General features: G+C 43.6%; 1 protein-coding gene across 1 annotated transcript in view; it reads right to left on the bottom strand.

Moving 5' to 3' along the window:
* The window catches only part of LOC105816352 (nose resistant to fluoxetine protein 6-like), a 51,534-nt gene extending 32,850 nt beyond the window's left edge, over window positions 1-18,684 (bottom strand). Inside the window, exons 1-3 of the mRNA XM_012651736.1 lie at window positions 18,618-18,684; window positions 6,520-6,659; window positions 4,796-4,874 (exon numbers count right to left, since the gene is read on the bottom strand). Of these exons, the coding sequence (XP_012507190.1) occupies window positions 4,796-4,874; window positions 6,520-6,659; window positions 18,618-18,684 (286 nt within the window). The remainder of the gene's footprint in view (window positions 1-4,795; window positions 4,875-6,519; window positions 6,660-18,617) is intronic.
* Window positions 18,685-19,595: the final 911 nt, after the last annotated feature.

Below are 19,595 nucleotides of genomic sequence, written 5' to 3'. Positions count from 1 at the left end.
AAAAAAAAGAGCAGCTGGGCTTTGAATGTATCCGATTTACAGAAGGGGAGAAATTAGGAACAAAGATGCTGAAACTCATAGAACTAGGAACTCTTAGCCCGGCCAGGAGTGGACCCAGGTCTCCGGAATTCTCAGCCTGCTCTCAAATCCTTTCCCAGCGCACAGTGCTAGGAATGACAAGCTTAAAAATGTGTCATTACTGACTCAGATCTATTTGCGAGCAAGTCGCCCCGAGGGAGAGCTGTGCAATGTACGGTGGAAGAATACAGTGGAAGCCCACAGTCTGGGGAAAGGTGCCTTCTGAAACTGAAGCTTAGAAGCATCAACTTAGGACATGGCTGCTGATGCACTGGAAGAAATTGTTTGTAAAGATCTTTCTGGTAAGATTAGGGCAGTTGTCTCAAACTGAGGGGTCTCAGAGTTACCTGGAGGGCCTGTTAAATGGATTACTCTCGGCCTCCCCTGCCTCCAAGCTTCTGAGCCAGGAGACTGGGGTGGGACCTAAGCCTTTGCACGTCTGACAAGTTCTCAGGTGCTCCTGCTGCTAATCTGGGAGCACTCTATGAGAACCAGGACCAGGGGACTTCCAAAACCTCGGCAAAGTAGGGGGACAGTTTCCCACTTGGTAAAATGGGGATAATAATAGTACCTACATCACAGGGTTGTTGTGGGAACTGAATGACAATAATTGAAAAGCACTTGGAACAGTGCCTGGCACGCAGTAAGAGTTTAATAGATGTTGGGTGTTCCTCGTGCTGCCTCATCTCACCGCACCAGCTTGCCTAACTTGGATTCAGAGACTCGGGTTTGAGCTAGTTTGCTGTGTGACCCTGGGCAAGTCACTTCACCTCTCTGGGTCTCATTTCCTCATCTGTGTAACAAGGAAGGATGCGTTGGACACAACGTATTCTAGTGTCCCTGCCACCTCCAACATTCATGGTTCCCATGAATCAGTGACCTGAGGGTTTCTGAAATGTCCAAAAAGGCAGCTGAAAGATGAATCTCATGTGATTAATCGTGGTTCTGAATTGTAACATGTGAAGGGCGGAAACAAGAAGGAGTCATCCATGTGTCCCCATCCCTGGCCAAGAATGGGGATGCTTGATCTAGGTTACCAGCAGGTCCCCACAGGGCACCTGGCAGCAGCGTTCCTCATAATCCAGTTCCGTTTGCCCTAAACCGATGTTCCTCAGAGCTACTTCCCGTTAGGATTTGATTTGAATCTTCCAAATAAACACTTCCACTGAAAAAGAATTTACTGACCCGCCAACACATGTATGCTCCGCTTGGAAGTTTTATTTCTAATTTTAAAGGAATTAAGTATTCTGTGTGTGTGTGTGTGTGTGTGTGTGTGTATCAACCACATCCTGGCTCTAAATCCTGCCATAGTAAATAAGTCCAATTGGCAGCCCATACACGTTCAATCAGCCTTAAATGTCTACACTGTGCCAGATTCCAGGTCTACAAGGGGAAAACGAAACTTTTATTGGAAACCTCTGTTGGATCTGTTTTCCAGCCACTTCTCACCCCACCCCGACCTCTTCACTAACTCAAGGCCACCTCGGGCCCTCTCTATAAACTCCCCCACCGCCTTCCTCTCCCTCCCTGCACTCTCCATAGCACCTCTGCTTTGTTCTACATGCCCATCCCTTGCACTCAAAGTGAGCCTGAACATTTCTTTCCTGACACTGTTTCCTAAGAGCAGGCACACATACTCTGCTCGCTAACTAAATGGTAGGTTTCCTGAAATGAGTGACTCCCAGTTGTTCGAACCCCTCAGCACATATGTGTGATGTCTCATACAAAAACCAGATATAAAATTGCTCAATACATATTTTCTGAATTAAATCGAGAATAGAAAATGGTATTCCGTGAAATGGTTTGGATTCCTTTCAGATCTTTAGCCAGAAAGGCAGTTCTGTGGGTAATTCAAGGAGTTACCATTGAAAGAGCCCAGTTCTCTCGATCAGCACTTAGGGAACCCCTAAGAGAGAGCTGTGGGGGGACCTTCCTTTGCAGGGCCGGCACCACTGTTCTACTGCGCAGGCCTAGTAATGCCAACAGGCAAAGCAAGGTGGAATTAGCCTAAGAGAGCACAGGAAAGAGACGGTTTACAGCTTATTGTAAAGGACTGTTAAACACCGATTCTAAGCAGCTCAGAACTCATTGCTTTTGGCCACTGCAAACCGGGACAGTGTGATCATCATGAAATATTATAAAGTTTCTGATGGGACAGACTTAGAGCGAGTCCCTGAGAATGGAAATATGTCGCCCTTCAGTGTTATGTCTGAATAAAATTTGCCAACTCAGTTTTAATCAGATCCTTAAAACCAGCCCCTTCTTTTTCAGCTCTTGGTGCAGTTCCTTTCATCAGGTAGGTCACTTGCCTCACAGTTAAACTTCAGTAGGATTTGTCTAATGTTTGTCAAGCACAATCTATGTGAGGGGCTCTGAGCTAAGTGGCTGGGAGTCACCATCCGCCCGACTCCTTGTTGGGTTTAAGGGAACTCAGATAATCTAGCCAGACTAGGAGGCAGGTATTAGGTGGTGGTCTGGGTTGAATGTGTCCTCCCAAAAAGGTCCAAGTCCTAACCCGTGGTACCTGTAAATGTGACCTTATTTGGAAATTGGGTCTTCGTAGATATAAACAACTTAGGACGAGGTTGTATGAGGTTGAGGTGGGCCCTAAATACAGTTTGACTGGTGTCCTTATACAAGGGAAATTTGAACACAGAGAGACACAGGGAGGAACACCACACGTCAGCGGAGGTAGAGATTGGAATGATGTGTCTACAAGCCAGAGTGCAGAGAACTTCTGCAAACACCACCACCTAGGAGAGAGGCATGAGCCAGACTCTTCCCCGAGTGCCTCTGGAAGGAACCGATCTCATCAACACCCTCACTTCAGACTTTAGTCTCCAGAACTGTGAGAAAATAAATTTCTGTTGTTTCAAGTCACCCAGTTCGTGGTCATTTGTTACAGCAGCCCTGGGAAATGAATGTGTTAATAAGCGACACCAAAATGCATGGATCTGGACCTCTAGGGAAATAGCCTATAACTGGGTTTCATAATCATCACACCCAAGTTCAATCTCAACCCTGAACATTCTAGTGTTACATATTTTTATTCTCAGGAATTCGTGTAAAGTCTGTTGGGTGAAGTTTTATAACATTCTATGGCAACAACTGTGCAGTACTTTGCCTTTTGGCCAAAAGCAATACGTTCTGACCTGCCCAGGTCTCTCCCTGCCCTGCAATACGGGGGTTGTTTTTCCTCGGCCTGTCTGCTGCAGGGTCTCGCTGCTCCCCTGCTCGGGGTGGGTAAAATCTGCGCAAACAGCTTCCTCCTGGCATTGCTGAGCTGGTTGTCCCCACATCTGTAGCGGATATATTGGCAACTCCATCAAAAAGTTTTAAGGAATAGCTGACGAATCCTTTCCAGATGGGGACATTTCCCCCTGGGCAAAGACCTCCGATTTCTATCTGGTGCCTCTGTGCTGAAGCTGGAGAAATGACTTGGCAGCGAGAACTATACTCCACTAAGACATCCACCCACATCAGCTCCGCTCACACCACCCAGGTTTCCTCAAAGAGAACCTTCACCTTGCTTTTCTCCGAAGGCTTCTTTCACAAAGCATCTTTTTATCAGTAATTATTTCTAATGTTCCATTTTATCCTAATGCCAACTCTTGCTAGTAAGCTCAGCATGAGTCTGAAAACTAGGCTAATTGATCAATCTCTTAAATAATAAGGACCATTAACTCATTAGACTTAGGAAGTCACCTATTCTCTTCAAATGCTAATTTAGTAATAACTGCAAATTTATCTTCGTTTCTAGGACATTTATAGTGTATCCAACAAGAATGGAAATTTGAATTTAATTTATAACAATTTGTTGGGGTTTTCTTGCAATACACGAAATACTTGGCTCGATAGATAATGTACTCAAAGCTGTAAGATCATCACAAATTCAGAGGACAGTTTAAGGTTATCGAATCCAGCTGCGATATCAACACTTCAAAGGAGAACTCTTAATAATGTGTCACGTTGGTTCTCATTTGGATGCCCAGAATAAAAGGACACTGGTGGCCAAAAGTTTAGGCTTTAAAGCTCTTGCTTGGAAAATTTTGAAAGGCTCGGAGGAAGTCAAACCGGTTTCCATGGAGACTAAAATGTATTCCTTCTGCATATGTAAGAACAGAGGGATTATAAGGCCAGGCCACGGAGCGTTCGAGCCAGGCTGGGCCCACCCTTCACTGGACGGAGGAAGAGACTGAAGCATGGGGTGATTAAGTGATTGGCCCAGGATCACACAGCTGGGAGGCGACAACCAGGATCAAATGCTGGGCTCTTAACGATAATCCTTCACAACACACTGACCTCACACAATCCTAGTTCAGAATGGCCTTGTGGGCTTGGCAGGTGACAGATTGCCACAAGTGGGCCAGAGCACAGAACACTCACACTATGGAAACCAGACACCACCCCCATCCTTCCTGCAGGCCTAGCCAGGCAGCTGTGAGTGTGAGAAGATTGTTAAACTTTCAACTTTTATTCCATAAAATTCAGCTCCTACCTCCTCCTCATTATCTTTCCCTTCCTTCCTGCCTACTGCATTAGGATTCCAGCACGTCCCAAGCTCCCCTGAACTCCCCTATCCTCAGTTTATTGGATTGATCAAGATGAAAGATTGGTTCAATCCTGAAGGAATTGCCTTTCTTGGTTCTAAGGAACCGGGGTTTTTCAAACTTTGTGCCGAGACGATAGTTCCAGCAGGTGTTCTGTCTGTACCTACCCAGCTGAGACATCGCAGCCACGTCCTCCTCAGCACAGGAATCGGGTACACACACGCCCACATTGTAGTCGGCTCCATCCTGGGAACACAACGCCAGTGTTCTTTCATTTCAGCGTTCACAGCGTGTGTCGTGATCAGGTCTAGGTAAGGCCGCTGGTGATTAAGCAGACTCGGAGAGGGAAGAGCAGAGTGTGGAAAGAAGAAACGCTTTCTAACTTCTCAAGAGATGGCTTTTCCATTACGGAGTGGCTCAGCAAATTGCCAGGTGCGTCAGATGCACCCACATTTAATTTAAAATATATCCAAGGCTTACTGTAGCTGATTATTTAAAAAGCAGCCACCAGTTTTGGATAATCTGCCCAGTGCCTCTCTCTTTCATGGTGGACGTCATTAAGAGTTGACTGTCCTACAATTTTCAATACAATTTCCGAGTCGCCATTTCGTGGTAGCAAGGCACAGTGAATCAAGGAAAGATTTCATTAATAAATCAGGCCAATAATTACAATGCCTGTCCCAATAAAGACAACATGAAATTATAAATGAAATTTTCTGGGATGCTTCTTCTAAACACATTAACTTGCAGGATTGTGTAGGCCTGACCTTTTGCTTTGATAGCAAAACCATTAATCTGCTTTGAAAATGACGTTTGTACACACTGATTAAACCCTCAGACAATTACTACCCCATCCCTCAGCAGGACAAATGGAGCTAGGTGATAGTCTCCCCATCTCCATGGTTAACCACGGTAAGATCATTCATAGCATTCGTATCAGAGAGCTGGGGTTTCTTCTTGTTATTGTATACAGTTGTTGTTAGCCAACTAGTAATGCCTTTCTTTTAGTATTGCGTGACACACATAAAATCTATCTTTGTGTTTCACAAGAAGCTGTGCCGTTCCTAGTTTTGTTTTGTTTTGTTTTTTTTCCTGAACAGTAAAAGGATTAACATGCTTTGAAGATAGTGATCCCTGCAACTTTGGTCAACTGATTTAGTAATGTTTTCATAAAAGTCACGGCCCATCTGCTAGGATTACCTCAAATTTGTGTTTAGAACTCTGTTTCTAGAAAAGGGGTTAAGGATAATGTGTGGACTTCCTCCCTCTTTAGTATTCCAAAAACTAATGGTGTCTTCCTTTACTCCCCAAGTGAAAAAAACATATAGATATTGAGGGTGATGGTGTTCAGGAACTGCATTGTAAGCTCCTTGGTTTGACCCACACTGTACTGTACAATGATGTGGTTCCTCGACAGTAAGGATGCAGACTAAGGACTTAGTCTGGGAGAACCGTGAGTGTCCTAAAAACCCCAAGGACAGGAGCGTCCTACTAGACTCCAGCAGCACTTGAGCCTGATGAGAACAGAAGAGAGCTACTGACAAACTCAAAAAGCATGTGCAGGATTTGCTGTTGAAGTTGCTGGCCAGGGCTTGACCTTGGATTCCCCAAGAAGGTCACCCAGAGGTCCTGCCCCATACAATATGGTAGGAGAAATAGCTCAAGGCCTATGTGGTTTGTGGATAAGTGCCTCATACAATGCCCCACACTTGGAAGATGCCGAGCAGGTTTCTGCCAGCTATTTAAAAGTTAGTTTTAACTTTTTGCAAAACATTGTAATGGTTTTTTGGATTTTTTAATCAAGAAAAGCCATCGATGGAGTTGTATATTGTTCCACATCATGCCATTCATTCATCCTTCAAGAGCAAGCTTGTGGGTCCCCCACGCTCACCTGCAGTACACGAAGCTTGCAGTACTGCCCTCGGAAGCTCCCCTTGGGCGCGTGGGCGGAGAGGCACTCGCTGTAAGATCCCAGCCTGTCTACGTTTCCGTTAAGAATATTGCTCCCAAGCTTCCCCACGGAGTCATACACTGAATTTCAAAGCAAAAGAAGTTTGCAAAATTAACTTCCTTGTGTCACTTTTAAATGAATTTATAGGTACTCTGCTCCACCTTCTTAACCTATCAAACGTATATGACTGAAAAAGGAAGAGAGACAGATCTTGTTAGATGTCACTCCTTGAGCCTGCATCTTGCACACACAGCCCATCATGGTGGCAGAGGGGAACAACGATGTGTTTTGCCTTCTTGTGCTATTACATGGTCTGTCAACTTGCTGAAAGAGGTGGAGAGTTTGGTTTCTCAAAAAAAAAAAAACGCCAGCCTGAGCAAGAGCGAGATCCTGTCTCTACTAAAAATAGAAAAATTAGCCGGGTGTGGTGGCGAGCACCTGTAGTCCCAGCTACTCAGGAGGCTGAGGCAGGAGGATCGCTGGAGCCCGGGAGTTTGAGGTTGCTGTGAGCTGGGTTGACGCCACTGCACTCTAGCCCAGGTGACAGAGCCAGACTCTATCTCAAAAAAAAAACCCACTGCTTTCTGGAGAGTGAAAAAAGATAATAAAATTTGGTAGCTTTTCTTTTCTCCCCGCCAGTGCACACCCAGGAGAAAATACTCATGTCTTGTAAAAAATTGTATCTGGTTTTGTGGGACCTTACTTTGGAGAGAGTTAATTTTTTTTTTAACCTCAGAACAGAAAGGTGGTGTGATCAAGTGGACGGCACTCAGCTCCACTCCTGCAAAGCCCCGCTATTGTTTGTGCTTATCTATGTCCTTTCTCCTTCACTTTCAAAATTCATTTCCTTTCATCTTCATTCGTCTCTCCCTTTCCCTTCCCCAGATTCCCCCCTGCTCCGTTTGCTGTGTGTCCTCTCATTCGTGAGTGTTCTCGTCTTGTATGTGTGTATTTGTCATTTGTATGAATGGTTTTGTGCTTCCAATACCCTGTTTCTACATATGTCGCTCAGTGCGACATTTTTACCATTTTATGACCGTAAGGTGCACATCTAGTCCAGGCCTTCTCGCCACAGTATAATAACCCATCACCACCTTTGATTTAGCTATTCCCTGGGTGACGGACCCATAGACGACTCCAACCCACACAAACGCACTGTGATCGACTCCTTCTGTGCAGAGCAGCGTGATGATTAAGCTCAGACATGTACCTGGGAGGGAAATTGCTGGAGCATAAGGCCACAAACGCTTCGTCTGTGTAAACCCGACCAGATTACTCGCCGGAGTGATGGCCTCAATCTGTGTTCCCCGGGGATGCTGGTTCCTGTCTTTCCTTTGTACTGTCCGGCTTGCTAATTTTGGGCAGTTCGTGGATATAAAATGGTATCTAATTGTTGATTTAATTTCCATTTCTCTAATTTACGAATGAGTATTTTAGTTCGTTAGTCATCCCCTTAAGTTTTCTCTTCTGAAACTGCGTCCCTTGCCCATTATGGATTTTTCTTTTTGATTTGCAAGAGCTCCTTATTATTCTGTATACATATTGATCCTGTCTGTCTGAGTCCTTGAAAATATCTACTCTCAGTTAGCTGTCAGTTCATCTATGGTGTCCTTCAATGAACAGAAATCCATAATTTTGATGTAATCAGATCCATCATATTTATTGATTGTGCTTTGGTGTTTTCCTCATTTATAGGTCACAGAGATTTTCTAACATTACCTTCTACTACCTTTATAGTTTTACCTTTCATATTTAGATCTTTAATTCATCTGAGTCATGAGTCATTCGTCTGAGTTTTTTTCTCCTAAAAGTGGGCCAAATATCCCAAAACTATCTCTAAATAGCTCTGCCTTTCATCATGGGTTTGTGGAGCAAGTTTCTTTTTATATCAAGGTCTCGTATATACATGGATCTGCCTCTACGTTCTCTATTTTGTTTTGTTTGTTCTAGACAAGACTAGCTACATAACCTGAAGGGCTAGTGCAAAATGAGAATGCACATCCCTGTGTTTAAAAACTATTAAGAATTTTAAGACGATGACAGCAAATCGCACTTCAACCAAGCATGAAGCTCCTTTAAGAGTAGAGCCCAGTGTGACTACACAGTGGCGTACCCATGCAGCCAACCCTGGTTCTAGCACCAGAACCATCTGGTTTTTATTATTATGGATTTGTAGTATATCAAGTGTGCTGCCTTTAGTCTTTTTTTTTCCAAAGTTGAGCTACTTATTTATAGACCATTAATCATGTACACAAATTTCAGAAAAAGCTTATTGAGTTCCCCAAAACATCCAGTTAGACCATTGACTGAAATTGCTTTGGATATATAGATTATATGGAGGGGGCTGAAATCATTTTTATACTAAGCCATCACTGGATAACATGCAATTTATGCAAATCTCTTTTTTATATCCCTACTTATAATTTTACATTTTTTCCCTTGGTAAACTTAAAGCAGATATATAAGACAATTCCTAAATAGTGTATAGTTGGCTATTTTCCATGGTATTTTATTTTCAATTATATTTTCTAATTGATTGCTGCTGGTGTGGAAAAATGCTGTTGATTTTTGTAATTTGTTCTGATATCTGGCAAATTTGCTGAACTTGCTGTGCTGATTCTTATTAGTTCAACAGTTTTATTCCTTTTGCTCTCATCTTTATACTACTTTTTTTTTCCTTTTCTAGTTTTGGGATTAAAGTTATAATCAAAGTTACAAAGTAAGTTGGGCAGCTTTCATACTTTTTTATTTTCTGGAACAAGTATAATTATTGCTGGTTGCCAGGGCTTAGTGATGGTGGGGGGAGAGGGTTGTGTATGGCTGCAGAGAAGTAACACAAGGGAGATCTCTGTGGTCATGGACTAGTTCTGTATCTTGCTCGGAGTGTGGCTTACGTAAATCTACACATGTGCTATAATGACAGAACTATACACACATCGTATTATATCAATATCAGTTTCCTTTTTAAAAAATATTGCGTGATGATTATGTCAGACATATTATAATCGAGACAAGGCTCAAAGCCAAGCTTGGGCTCCATTAATCCACAGAGACCAGGTCTTCAGCCTTCCCCTCCATCCTGTGAGCTGCTCTGTAGTCTGCCAATAATTTGCCTTAATGCTGAAGTTTGCCAGAGTTAGTGTCTGTGGTTTAACCAAAGACTCCTTCCCAAGTGATATGCTCAGGGACCCACTGCTTCTATGTCTGAGAAACTGCCCCAGAAAAACACACAGGAGCACACATTGCCAGAAGCTTGTAGCAGTCATGGTTACAATGCAAAAAAAATTGGACATAAACTATGAGGTTGAACCATTTGAAAATGCCATTTTATAGGAAAAAGCAGTATAATATTGCAATTTCAAATAGTTCAGCCTCTCTCAGGAAATAGCTAAATGAGCAATGGGGCTTTCGTATTTCATAATGCTATCCGAAAACTAAAAAGAGATAGATATTTGTTACTGTGGAAAATGCTCCAAAACATATTATAATGTGGGGAAAAGCAAGTTTGAGAACAATAAATATATATTTTTAATTTATAAAGCAAAACAAAGCAAAAGAATATCTTTCTAGTAGATGTATTTACAAAAAAAGCAAGGAGAAAGTTCCAGAAAAATACACATCCCATTGTTAACAGTTATTATCCAGGACGAGGACTGATATTTGAATAAGGGAATAAAAAGGCCTTGAGCCGGGCGTGGTGGCTCACACCTGTAACCCTAGCACGCTGGGAAGCCGAGGCAGGAAGATCACTTGAGCTCAAGAGTTTGAGACCAGCCTGAGCAACAGCAAGACCCCTGTCTCTACTACAGACAGAAAAAAATTAGCTGGGTATGGTGTGGTGGTACACCTGTAATCCCAGCTACTCGGGAGGCTGAGGCAGGAGGATTGAGACCAGGAGTTTGAGGTTGCTGTGAGCTATGATTACACCACTGCACTCCAGCTGGGGCAACAGAGCAAGACTCTGTCTCACAAAAGAAATAAATAATTTAAAAAAATAAAAAGGCCTTGAGCTTTGTATTGTTTAGATTTCTTTACAATGTAGATGGATTCATATATCATTTATGTAATCACATATAAACAAAACAAAAAGTTTAAATCATTTCTTAAATTCTTCAATGGCATCCCATCATCTAGGGTAGGGCTTTCCCTGCCTTTCTTTTAAGAAAACTTTTGTTGGAATACAGCCACGCTCACTCGTTTACATATCATCCGTGTTGCTTTCGCACAGAACAGCAGGGTTGAGTAGTTGCAACAGAGGCTGTTGGCCCACAAAGATGAAAATACTATCTGGCCCTTTTGAGAAACACTTTGCAGATCTCTTTTTTAGAGCTATGAGTCTCAGCCCTGGTGGGCATTCGAATCACTTGGGACATGTTTTTTAAAATACTGAAGCCCTGGTTTTACTCTTACAAAGGATGACTTAATTGGTCAGGGCTGGGGCTTGAGCATGAATTGTTTTTCATAATGTCCCAGGTGATTCTCAGGTGCAGCCAGCTTGACTGCTCTGACCTTTAGGATTAATTCCAGACTCCTGAGCATGGTTTAAAAGGCCCTCCACGAGGGGACTTGCCCTCTGGCCTCATCCTCCCAGCCTGCACTTGTTTTCTCTGCTCCATCATACAGAATGCACCAGGCCGGGCCAGCGTTCGTCTGTCTTTCTGCGTATAAAATGCTTCTTCCCAACTGCCTGGCAAATCCTGAATCATCCTCGAAGTCTAGGCTGAAGGATGGTCTCCCCCAGGAATCGTTCCAGACTCTTGCTTAATGTATCACACTGAAAGGTATGTCATTGTGTACCTGTCTGTCTCCCGTGTTGGGGAGGGGCAAACGTGCCATGTCTTAATTCATTAATGTCTATCTCAGAGAAAGAGCTCAATGAACATTTGCTGAATTGAATTAAAAAACTTAAGTTCAGTTTTTCAAATTGAATTTGAAAAACTTAAGTTCAGATGCCCAAATTCCAGCTCCAAAAAGATATTTTGAGGTCCTCTCTGTGTCAGTAATAATTTTAAAAACTGGGTACATTTTCTATGAATAGAATAAGTGATTTTCAGATTCCCTTCTTCATCACTGGGTATCCCAAACTCTGTAGCCTAAAGTTTAAAGGTCTGGAACTATAAGCACGGAAGGAGACAGAAACAAGAGAGATGTCAGTACCGATACTGTCTATCCCTTAGGTAAAACCCTGAAGGGCACATGTAGAAGGATACCCCCGAGTCTTCATTGGAGAAGATTAAATTCTAGTTTTTTTCCAATTGGTATTTTGCTTTATAAACTGATTGCATTTGTGGTTGTCTAGCTGGGCATATATTGTGTACTGCGTTATTTTTTAAATTCATTTGCTTCCTTTCTGTTTATGAACTCAAATGGACAGTTGCCCTTTTCCAACTTCATCCTTAATGAATTTCTGTCAAAAACCTAAGGGATACTGGGACGTGGGCACCATCCAAATCAAGATACATGTGATTGTCCTGGGAGGGAGGAGTAGAATTAACCAGGGATTAATCACACCTGCCACTTCAGATCACACGGCAGTTGTTCCAAGGTTTCATTTTCAAGAGATTAAAAACAGCTCATCTCAATTCTGTGCTAATTGGCAGACAAATTTTCTTTCTCACATAGTGACAATGAAATGTGCATATTAAAATGTACAGTCGGTTAATTTCTGGGTTGGAATAAAAGAAAAACCTTGGTCTATGGTCTTAAATTTTAAAATATGATGCATTTACACCATGAAGTTGAAGGCAGCAAAAGCTTCTGGAATGCTGGGCCAGAAACAAATTCTGAAATGATCATCGTCAGTATTAACAGCAAATATTTATTAAGCACCTACCAGATTGCTGTGTTACACTGGAGATTTTTAAAACCTAGAATAGTCCTCGCCGTATAGTCGAAGACACAGAACACACACGTCACAAGCGAACCATCTGGTGCCAGAGATTTCCGTGTGGTAGGAAAAAGATGAACGTGCTGTCAGTTTCACATCCCGATTCCTGAGGCAGGCTCGTTGCAAACGCCTCCTGGTGGTCCCCCTCGTGTCTGGTCAACTATTAATCTTAGACTTAAAGAACAAGAATAGCAGGTGTATTTGTTTCTCGTGACTATTGTAACAGATCACCACAAATTTGGTGGCTTAAAACAACAGAAATTTATTTTCTCACTGTGCTGGAGGCCGAAAGTCCAAAGTTGGTATCACTGGGCTGAAGTCCAGGTGTCGGCAGTGCCGTGCGTGCCTTCGGGGGGCTGTAGGGAGCGTCTGTCCTGTGCCTCTTCCAGCTTCTTGGTGGCCGCGGCTCCCCTTGGTTTGCGGCCACGTCACCTTGTGTGTGGACATGCATCACGTCCGCATCTGTCTCCCTCGTCTAGTCTAAGGATGCACGTGGTTGCATATGGAGCCCACCCTGATAATCCAGGACGATCCCCACATTTTAAGAGCCTAATTGAATCACATCTGCAAAGATTCTGTTTCCATTTAAGATAACATTCGCAGGTTCCAGGAATTAGGACATGGGTGTCTTTGGGGTGGGGACGTGTTTTAGTCTACCACAGCCTGGGTATTCTATAACCAGTGAATCCAGAATGTCACTGGAGCCCACTATATCACCCTTTCTCTACTAAAAAAAAAATTTTCTTAGTGTCAGCATTTTTTTCTGTCCCTAGCTCTAGCCCCAGTAGCAGGCCTGGCCTTGAGTGAAATGTCCTCCAGACGTTCAGAGATTGAAAATAGAGTGATAACCAGTCCTCCACTGGCGACAGAAAACAAAGGCTCGGCCGGGGGCCAATGACTGGTGCTGGTCCCCTGAGTGTCTGCCCCTCCGGCAGGACCTCAGCCTGGCCCGGGCTTCCAGGAGGGAAGATGAGGCACACAGACGGGAGACATAAATAACCATTCCAGGAGACACACAATGAAGCCAAAGGGAGGGAGTGATCTGAGTAGGACGCTCGACATCTGGGCCACCAGGGCGGGCTCAGGGACTCAGTGTAGGAACCAGGGAGAAGGGGCTTGAAGGGTTAAGAATGTTTGAGAGCAAAAGTAGCTCCTGGGGAAGATTTCAAAGATGTGATGAGAATAGAGAAAACAGGAAATGAAAAGCCCCGCAGGCTGCTGGAGAGCCAGGGCCCTCTCCTCCCTCCCCACATGCTGTCCCAGAGGAACAAAGAGCAGGGAAATGCAGAAACCGCGTGGACCCGTGGGAGCCGGTGCCGCCGTGATGATCCCACGGCACAGCTTCCCCCGCCGGCCGCTGCTACACACAGCGCTGTTGCAGGGCGGCTTGCCCTGGGCGGGGCTGCTACCTCTCCAGGCAAAGGAGTCCCAGGCCCTGAGGCAGATTGGCTTTTACTTTCCGTGCTAGATGATAAATGCATGCTTTTCATTCTAGTGAATGTGTCTGAGAGGCCATGGCTCTTTGTTCTAGTTTCCTAGAGCCATCTGAAATTTCCACAAACTGGGTGGCTTAAAACAACAGAAATTTATTCTCTCTCAGTTCCAGAGACTAGAAGCTCAAAATTAAGGGGTTGGCAGTGTTGGTTCCTTCCGGAGGCTCTGTGGACATCTGCTCTGTGCCTCTCCCCAGGCTTCTAAGGGTGCCAGCAATCCTTGGCATTTCATGGCCAGGAAGCACATCACTCCAGTCTCTCCTGTGTGTCTCCATGTCCAGATTTCCCTCTTATAAGGACACCAGTCATTGGATTAGGGGCCACCCCAATCTAGTATCACCTTATCTTAATTTAACTATTAATATATCTGCAGAGACCCTGTTTCCAAATAAGGTCATATCCACAGAAACCAGGGGATTAGGGTTTCAGCATATTTTTTTGAGAACCACAATTCAACCCACAACACTCTCCAAGTGGGTATTGTTATAAATCATAGGATATAAAGAACACGTGGCACGCTGCGTTCATTTGCTAGGCTGCCGTAACGAAGTACCAGATTGGGTGCTTGCACGGCAGGAATTGGTTTTCTCCCCGTTCTGGGGGCTCTGTGTCTGAAATCAAGGTGCTGCCAGGCTTGGTTTCTTCTGAGGCCTCTGTTCTTCTAGACGCCCCCTGGCTTTGTTCTCACACGGTCTTCCCTCTGTGCACGTCTGCGTCCTAACCTCTTGTAAGGACACCAGTCCTCAGTTTAGGGCCTTCCTAACTCATCTCATTTTAGCTTCATTATCTCTTTGAAGACCCTGTCTCCAAATACAATCACATTCTGAGATACTGGGGTGAGGACTTCAACATATGAATTTGAGGGGAACACAGTTCAGCCCATAACGTAAATTACCAAAAATAATGAAATTTACAGTTTTCCTTAGTATCAATTCCACATGTACCCAGCTGATTCTCACAGACTGCTTTGATTAATTTGTTCCAAACTCCTGTACCTGTAGCCAATTTGTGATTTCAGTTGACCAAGTATAGTCCTGATGGGAACGTTGAATCTTGTTGTTCACCTTAACGAGTAATACAGCGGTGAAACAGGAAAGATGTACGTCAGAACTGCACTCCTTGGTCCGTGATGCGTGCAGCTTTCTTGCCGAATCAGATGAGGGTTTGAGTACTGAAGAACATTTCCTCATCATTTTGTGCTATTCATAATGTAATACTTATAGACACTATATACTTTTAAGTTAATCTGTACTCTTAACATTTTATCCATCGGTTTCTTCAGTCTAGACTAGATAGTCCAAAGACTAAAGCCCTAACTGTTAGCAACCGCTGACTTCCCTGGGGAAGATGCTCCCACACGGCTGACTTCTAGCTCCCAGGGCTCCGGCCATGACCCTGAACATACAAGGCCATGTGCAGTAGCAAAACAGTAACTTCCACCACACAGACACAAGAGATGAAAATAGCGTCAAAAGCGCAGATGATAGCAAAATACAGTAACATAGGAAGTGATAAATGTTGAATATCACTTTTATTTTTAATACAATTCATTTAATTGTAAATTTGTGTGAAACTGTTCAACAACTGGCTTGACAATTGAACAATTGGCTCTCACAAGCCAGTGTAGACCGGCTGTAGCCCACCGCTGGGCCTAGGAATCAGAATTCTTTAAAGCTGCTGTAGGTTTTCAGAATTGGGCCATTTCACAGGTGAGGACACTTGTTGGGCAAGGTGACGTGGCTCAGGTGAGGTCACACTGCTGGTTGTTGGCCTAACCAGCAGGGGAACCCAGGCCTTAGGATTGCCAGCCTAGAATAATGTCCATGTCCTGGCTCTAAAACTCGATTCGTTCACAAGAAAAGGACGATGAGGAAGGGGACAAAGTGCCCGGGGGAAAGTCCAGGGGATCAGGCAGAGAGAAAAAGGTGAGGAGAAGGGAGACCAATCGTCTTCACAAAAGGACATCCCAGATGGGACCATTCTTGAACTGGAAATAGACGACTGTTAAGAAAGAGGAAGGCAGTGACTCCCTAGTACTCACAGAGAAAGAAAATTGCGAAAAAATGATGACTCAGGCGGCAGGATGCCAGTGATCTTGTAGGATACAGTTTTTGTATGTGATTGAATGTAGGTTTCTGCGGATTACGAAGTTTAAAATAACAAAACCAGTTGCACAGAGACCAGTACACTCACCTGAGGACTTCAGTAGTGAACAGGGCATAAAATAAGACCTGAGAAGCCAAGAGGGTGGCAAAATCAAAGCACACAAAAGTGTCCTGTGGGTTTTGCTCCCATTAAGATGCTGGGCGTGGGACTGTTAGAAAGCAAAGGGGAAGGATGGTGGAAAGAGAGGAACGGAGCCTCGTTTTAGAGGTAGATCACTGTAGTCTTTCCTGTGATGTCTGCCCCTTTAATCCATCCCACCCCCTGCCAGACTGAGTCTGAATCTCCCGTGTTCTGCAACAGCCACGGCTCCTATTCCCTTCTTCAAGACCAAACATCTGGGCACGAATTTCAACGACCCTCTCTCCACCTTACTCCCCATCTCCCACCCACTCTCTGAGCTCCTCAAATATAGCCCACGCCTGTTACCATCTCTGCGCTTGGGATTAGGGGTGGCGCTTAAAAATGTTGTTATTGCAATAGTTCATATATTAAAAAGCACAAAGAATAAAACAAATGCCAGTTTTCTCACCATCACCTTAAAAAATAAAACTTGACCCGTCACTTGAAATCTAGTGTGTCCCAGCTCCATTCCTGCCCTCACCACCCCTCCAAGGCAACCCAGGAGTGGACGCGGAGGTTTTATCATGTGCTCTTTAGCATTTGTACGACATACATGGAGCCTTAATTTGCATTCGTGTAAACTCATGTACGGTAGAAGAGATCTCTGTATGATTCCTCCACGTGGATATAAGCAGCTGTGCTTCATTCCTCTCTGCGGCTGGGTTCTGCTTTTGTTTTTTCTTGTTTCTCTTGTTGCCTATTTTAGGCAATGACTGAAAGCGCAGACTCGGGACTCGGATGCTATGGGCTCAAGTCCTATTTCTACCACATACTTCAGGCAAGATACTTCACATGGCTGTGGTTTGGTTTCCTCATTAATAAAACAAATGATAATGACACTCCTCTCCCATCACAGGGTGGTAGTTAGGATGATATAGGATAGCTCCTGCACAGGCCTCAGAAGGGCGCCTGTCTCATAAAAGTCCTCACTAACCACGGACTCTCATTATTTTCCCATCCACACGACTGCCAGGAAAACCACGCTGAGAACTAAGGTCAGAGCCACATGCTGTGCTCAAAAATCTCAGGGAAAATGTCAAAGGAACAATGCCAAGTATTTTCTGGTATGTCAGAATGAAAATCGGTTAAAACGATTACAATAAATGAACAGTCATCTATCCCATTTATGTAAACCATTCGATTCTTTCTTGAACCATTATCTTGGGAAAATTTTTTTTTAACTAAAAGAGATTTTCAATGTTCAGGCTCCTACAGATGGAGCATGGTTGGTGTATGCCTAGAGCAACTTGCAAGGCAAATACCGTTGACATGGCTGTGACTAATGATGACAATATGTGCCACCACCTCACCACCAGAAATCTGAGCCAGTCATCGCACCTTCTGGAGTTTCTTGGCCAGTGTATTTGGCGCAGTTTTGTCAGAATGTTCCCTATCAATATCACCAAGTGTTGTAGCAAAACATAATCAGTTTCAAAATGGGACTTGAAGAAGATGGCTGTTGAATTAATTGGATTTATGTTTTCCCACCATTTCATTCAATACCAGGACATCCAATCCAGTGCGGAATGGCAACTGTACACTATTTTGAATTATAAAATATTAGATCAAAGTTATTCATCATTATGATGTATATTATGCTACTAAGTGTTTTTCAATACAAAGTAAATTAGTCATGCATTCAAAATGTAAGTGGAAATTGCTATGTTAGCTTATCTAGCTCTGGAAAGAGTGAGTTTTTACATTTTTCCTTGTTAGTGGTTTTCATCAGCATCGACAATGAGTCCTTCTCTTGAAGGAGAGGTTACCCCAAGGAAAACAATCTGATTTACTGCCCCTTGCCGACAGGAAGGTATGTGTCCCTTTACTGGTGAGAATAATTTTGGGGAAACTCACAAAAAGCAAATTACAGCCATCTGAAGTCCATCCATGTCTCATGCAAAGAGGCTTGGCTACAATCTCACTTCTTCCAGCTTGACCCGATACATTTACCAACACACTCCTTAGAATTTACTATCGAACCCATAATAGGCAAGACTTTTTCCCTGAATAAGGAAACAACTCATTATCAAATGCAGACTAAATGTCTAGAAAAAGAAGCCAAGCTATCTCCTACAACAGTGAAATGTTATCAACATCAATAATAGTAAAACAGCATTGTACAATGTGTAAACAGTTCCCATCAAGGGTTTGGTCTTCTTGCTATCCCTGCTGGCTAGACTGGAGACAGAGCCTTCTGCAATAAAAACTCTTGCTCCCTCCTTGATTCCTGGCACAACTTGTAAATTAAGGCTCATCTTCTCTATTTGGTTCTGTGTTTTTAATTCTCAAGAGATTGTCTAGAATGGTCCCAGCACCAATCTCAGACTGCCCTGTGTTCACCTGCCCAGTGGGCCAAGGAAAAACCTACTTACTTCTTAGAGCGTATTCTTTGGGCTTCACTGAATTCAGATCGGAAAGGAATTCATCAGTATCTTGCATGCACTTGAGAGAAATGTTTCTTGCAGGAAAAACAAAACGTAATAGGAAAGAGAGCAGGCAAAATAGTAGAGTCGGGCCCATCACTGTCTCTTAACCTGCCAGGATAAACCTCCTTTCTTATATTTATGAAACACTAGTGTATAACGTGTTGGGGGATGAATGTGAATGTAACATCATTCACTTCTTAACAGGAAGAGAGACAGGCTGCATCTCCTCTGCCACCTGCAAAGCGGCTGAGATGAACAAACCATGGAAACCAATTAACATACAACTTGTTATTGTTGAGTAAAATGTCAGTGTGGATGTGGGGGCCGCTGACCACCTGGCTTCCTTTAGTTATGCAGATTAACACTTCCAGCTAGATAAAGCTAGATGTTCTCTGCTTAGATTGTCTGCTGTATGTCGCTGGGTTTAAAAATAAGCAGCAATATTTGGTTTTTGCCCAAGAATGATGATGAATCCAAGTTATAAAACATTTGGACGAATGATAAGCAAAGATCGTCTGGCTAGGTTATGCATCTGTTAATGCGTTTGCTGGGCTTGGAAAGTGGTGTCCGTGCGGGGGTGCTGAACTCTGCATGGGAAGGAAGTTGCTGCAGTAGGACAGGTATGCGCACACATCCACACGGGGATTAAAACACACATCCTGACAAGGAAATGATGTGACAAAGGACCGTGCTAACAGTGCTCACCTACTTTAAGAAAACATAAAATGTGTCAATATGAATTTCTCATGGTGTAAATATTCCTCTTCTTCCAGAAAGGCTTTCTTTAATAGTAACCTCCATGTCTCCATTTAAAATGTGACGCAATGTCTACAAACCTTGTTTACGCCGCGGGAACACATCTGCACCTGGGGGCGGGCTGTGACTCGGTTGCACTTCCTGCTGCCAGTTGGCTTCAGAGCATCT

Source organism: Propithecus coquereli, unplaced genomic scaffold (genome assembly GCF_000956105.1).
Source record: "Propithecus coquereli isolate 6110/MARCELLA unplaced genomic scaffold, Pcoq_1.0 Scaffold37, whole genome shotgun sequence".
NCBI lineage: Eukaryota > Metazoa > Chordata > Mammalia > Primates > Indriidae > Propithecus > Propithecus coquereli.
The sequence above is the reverse complement of the archived record's forward strand: the minus strand, read 5'-3'. Positions and strand labels throughout refer to the sequence as shown.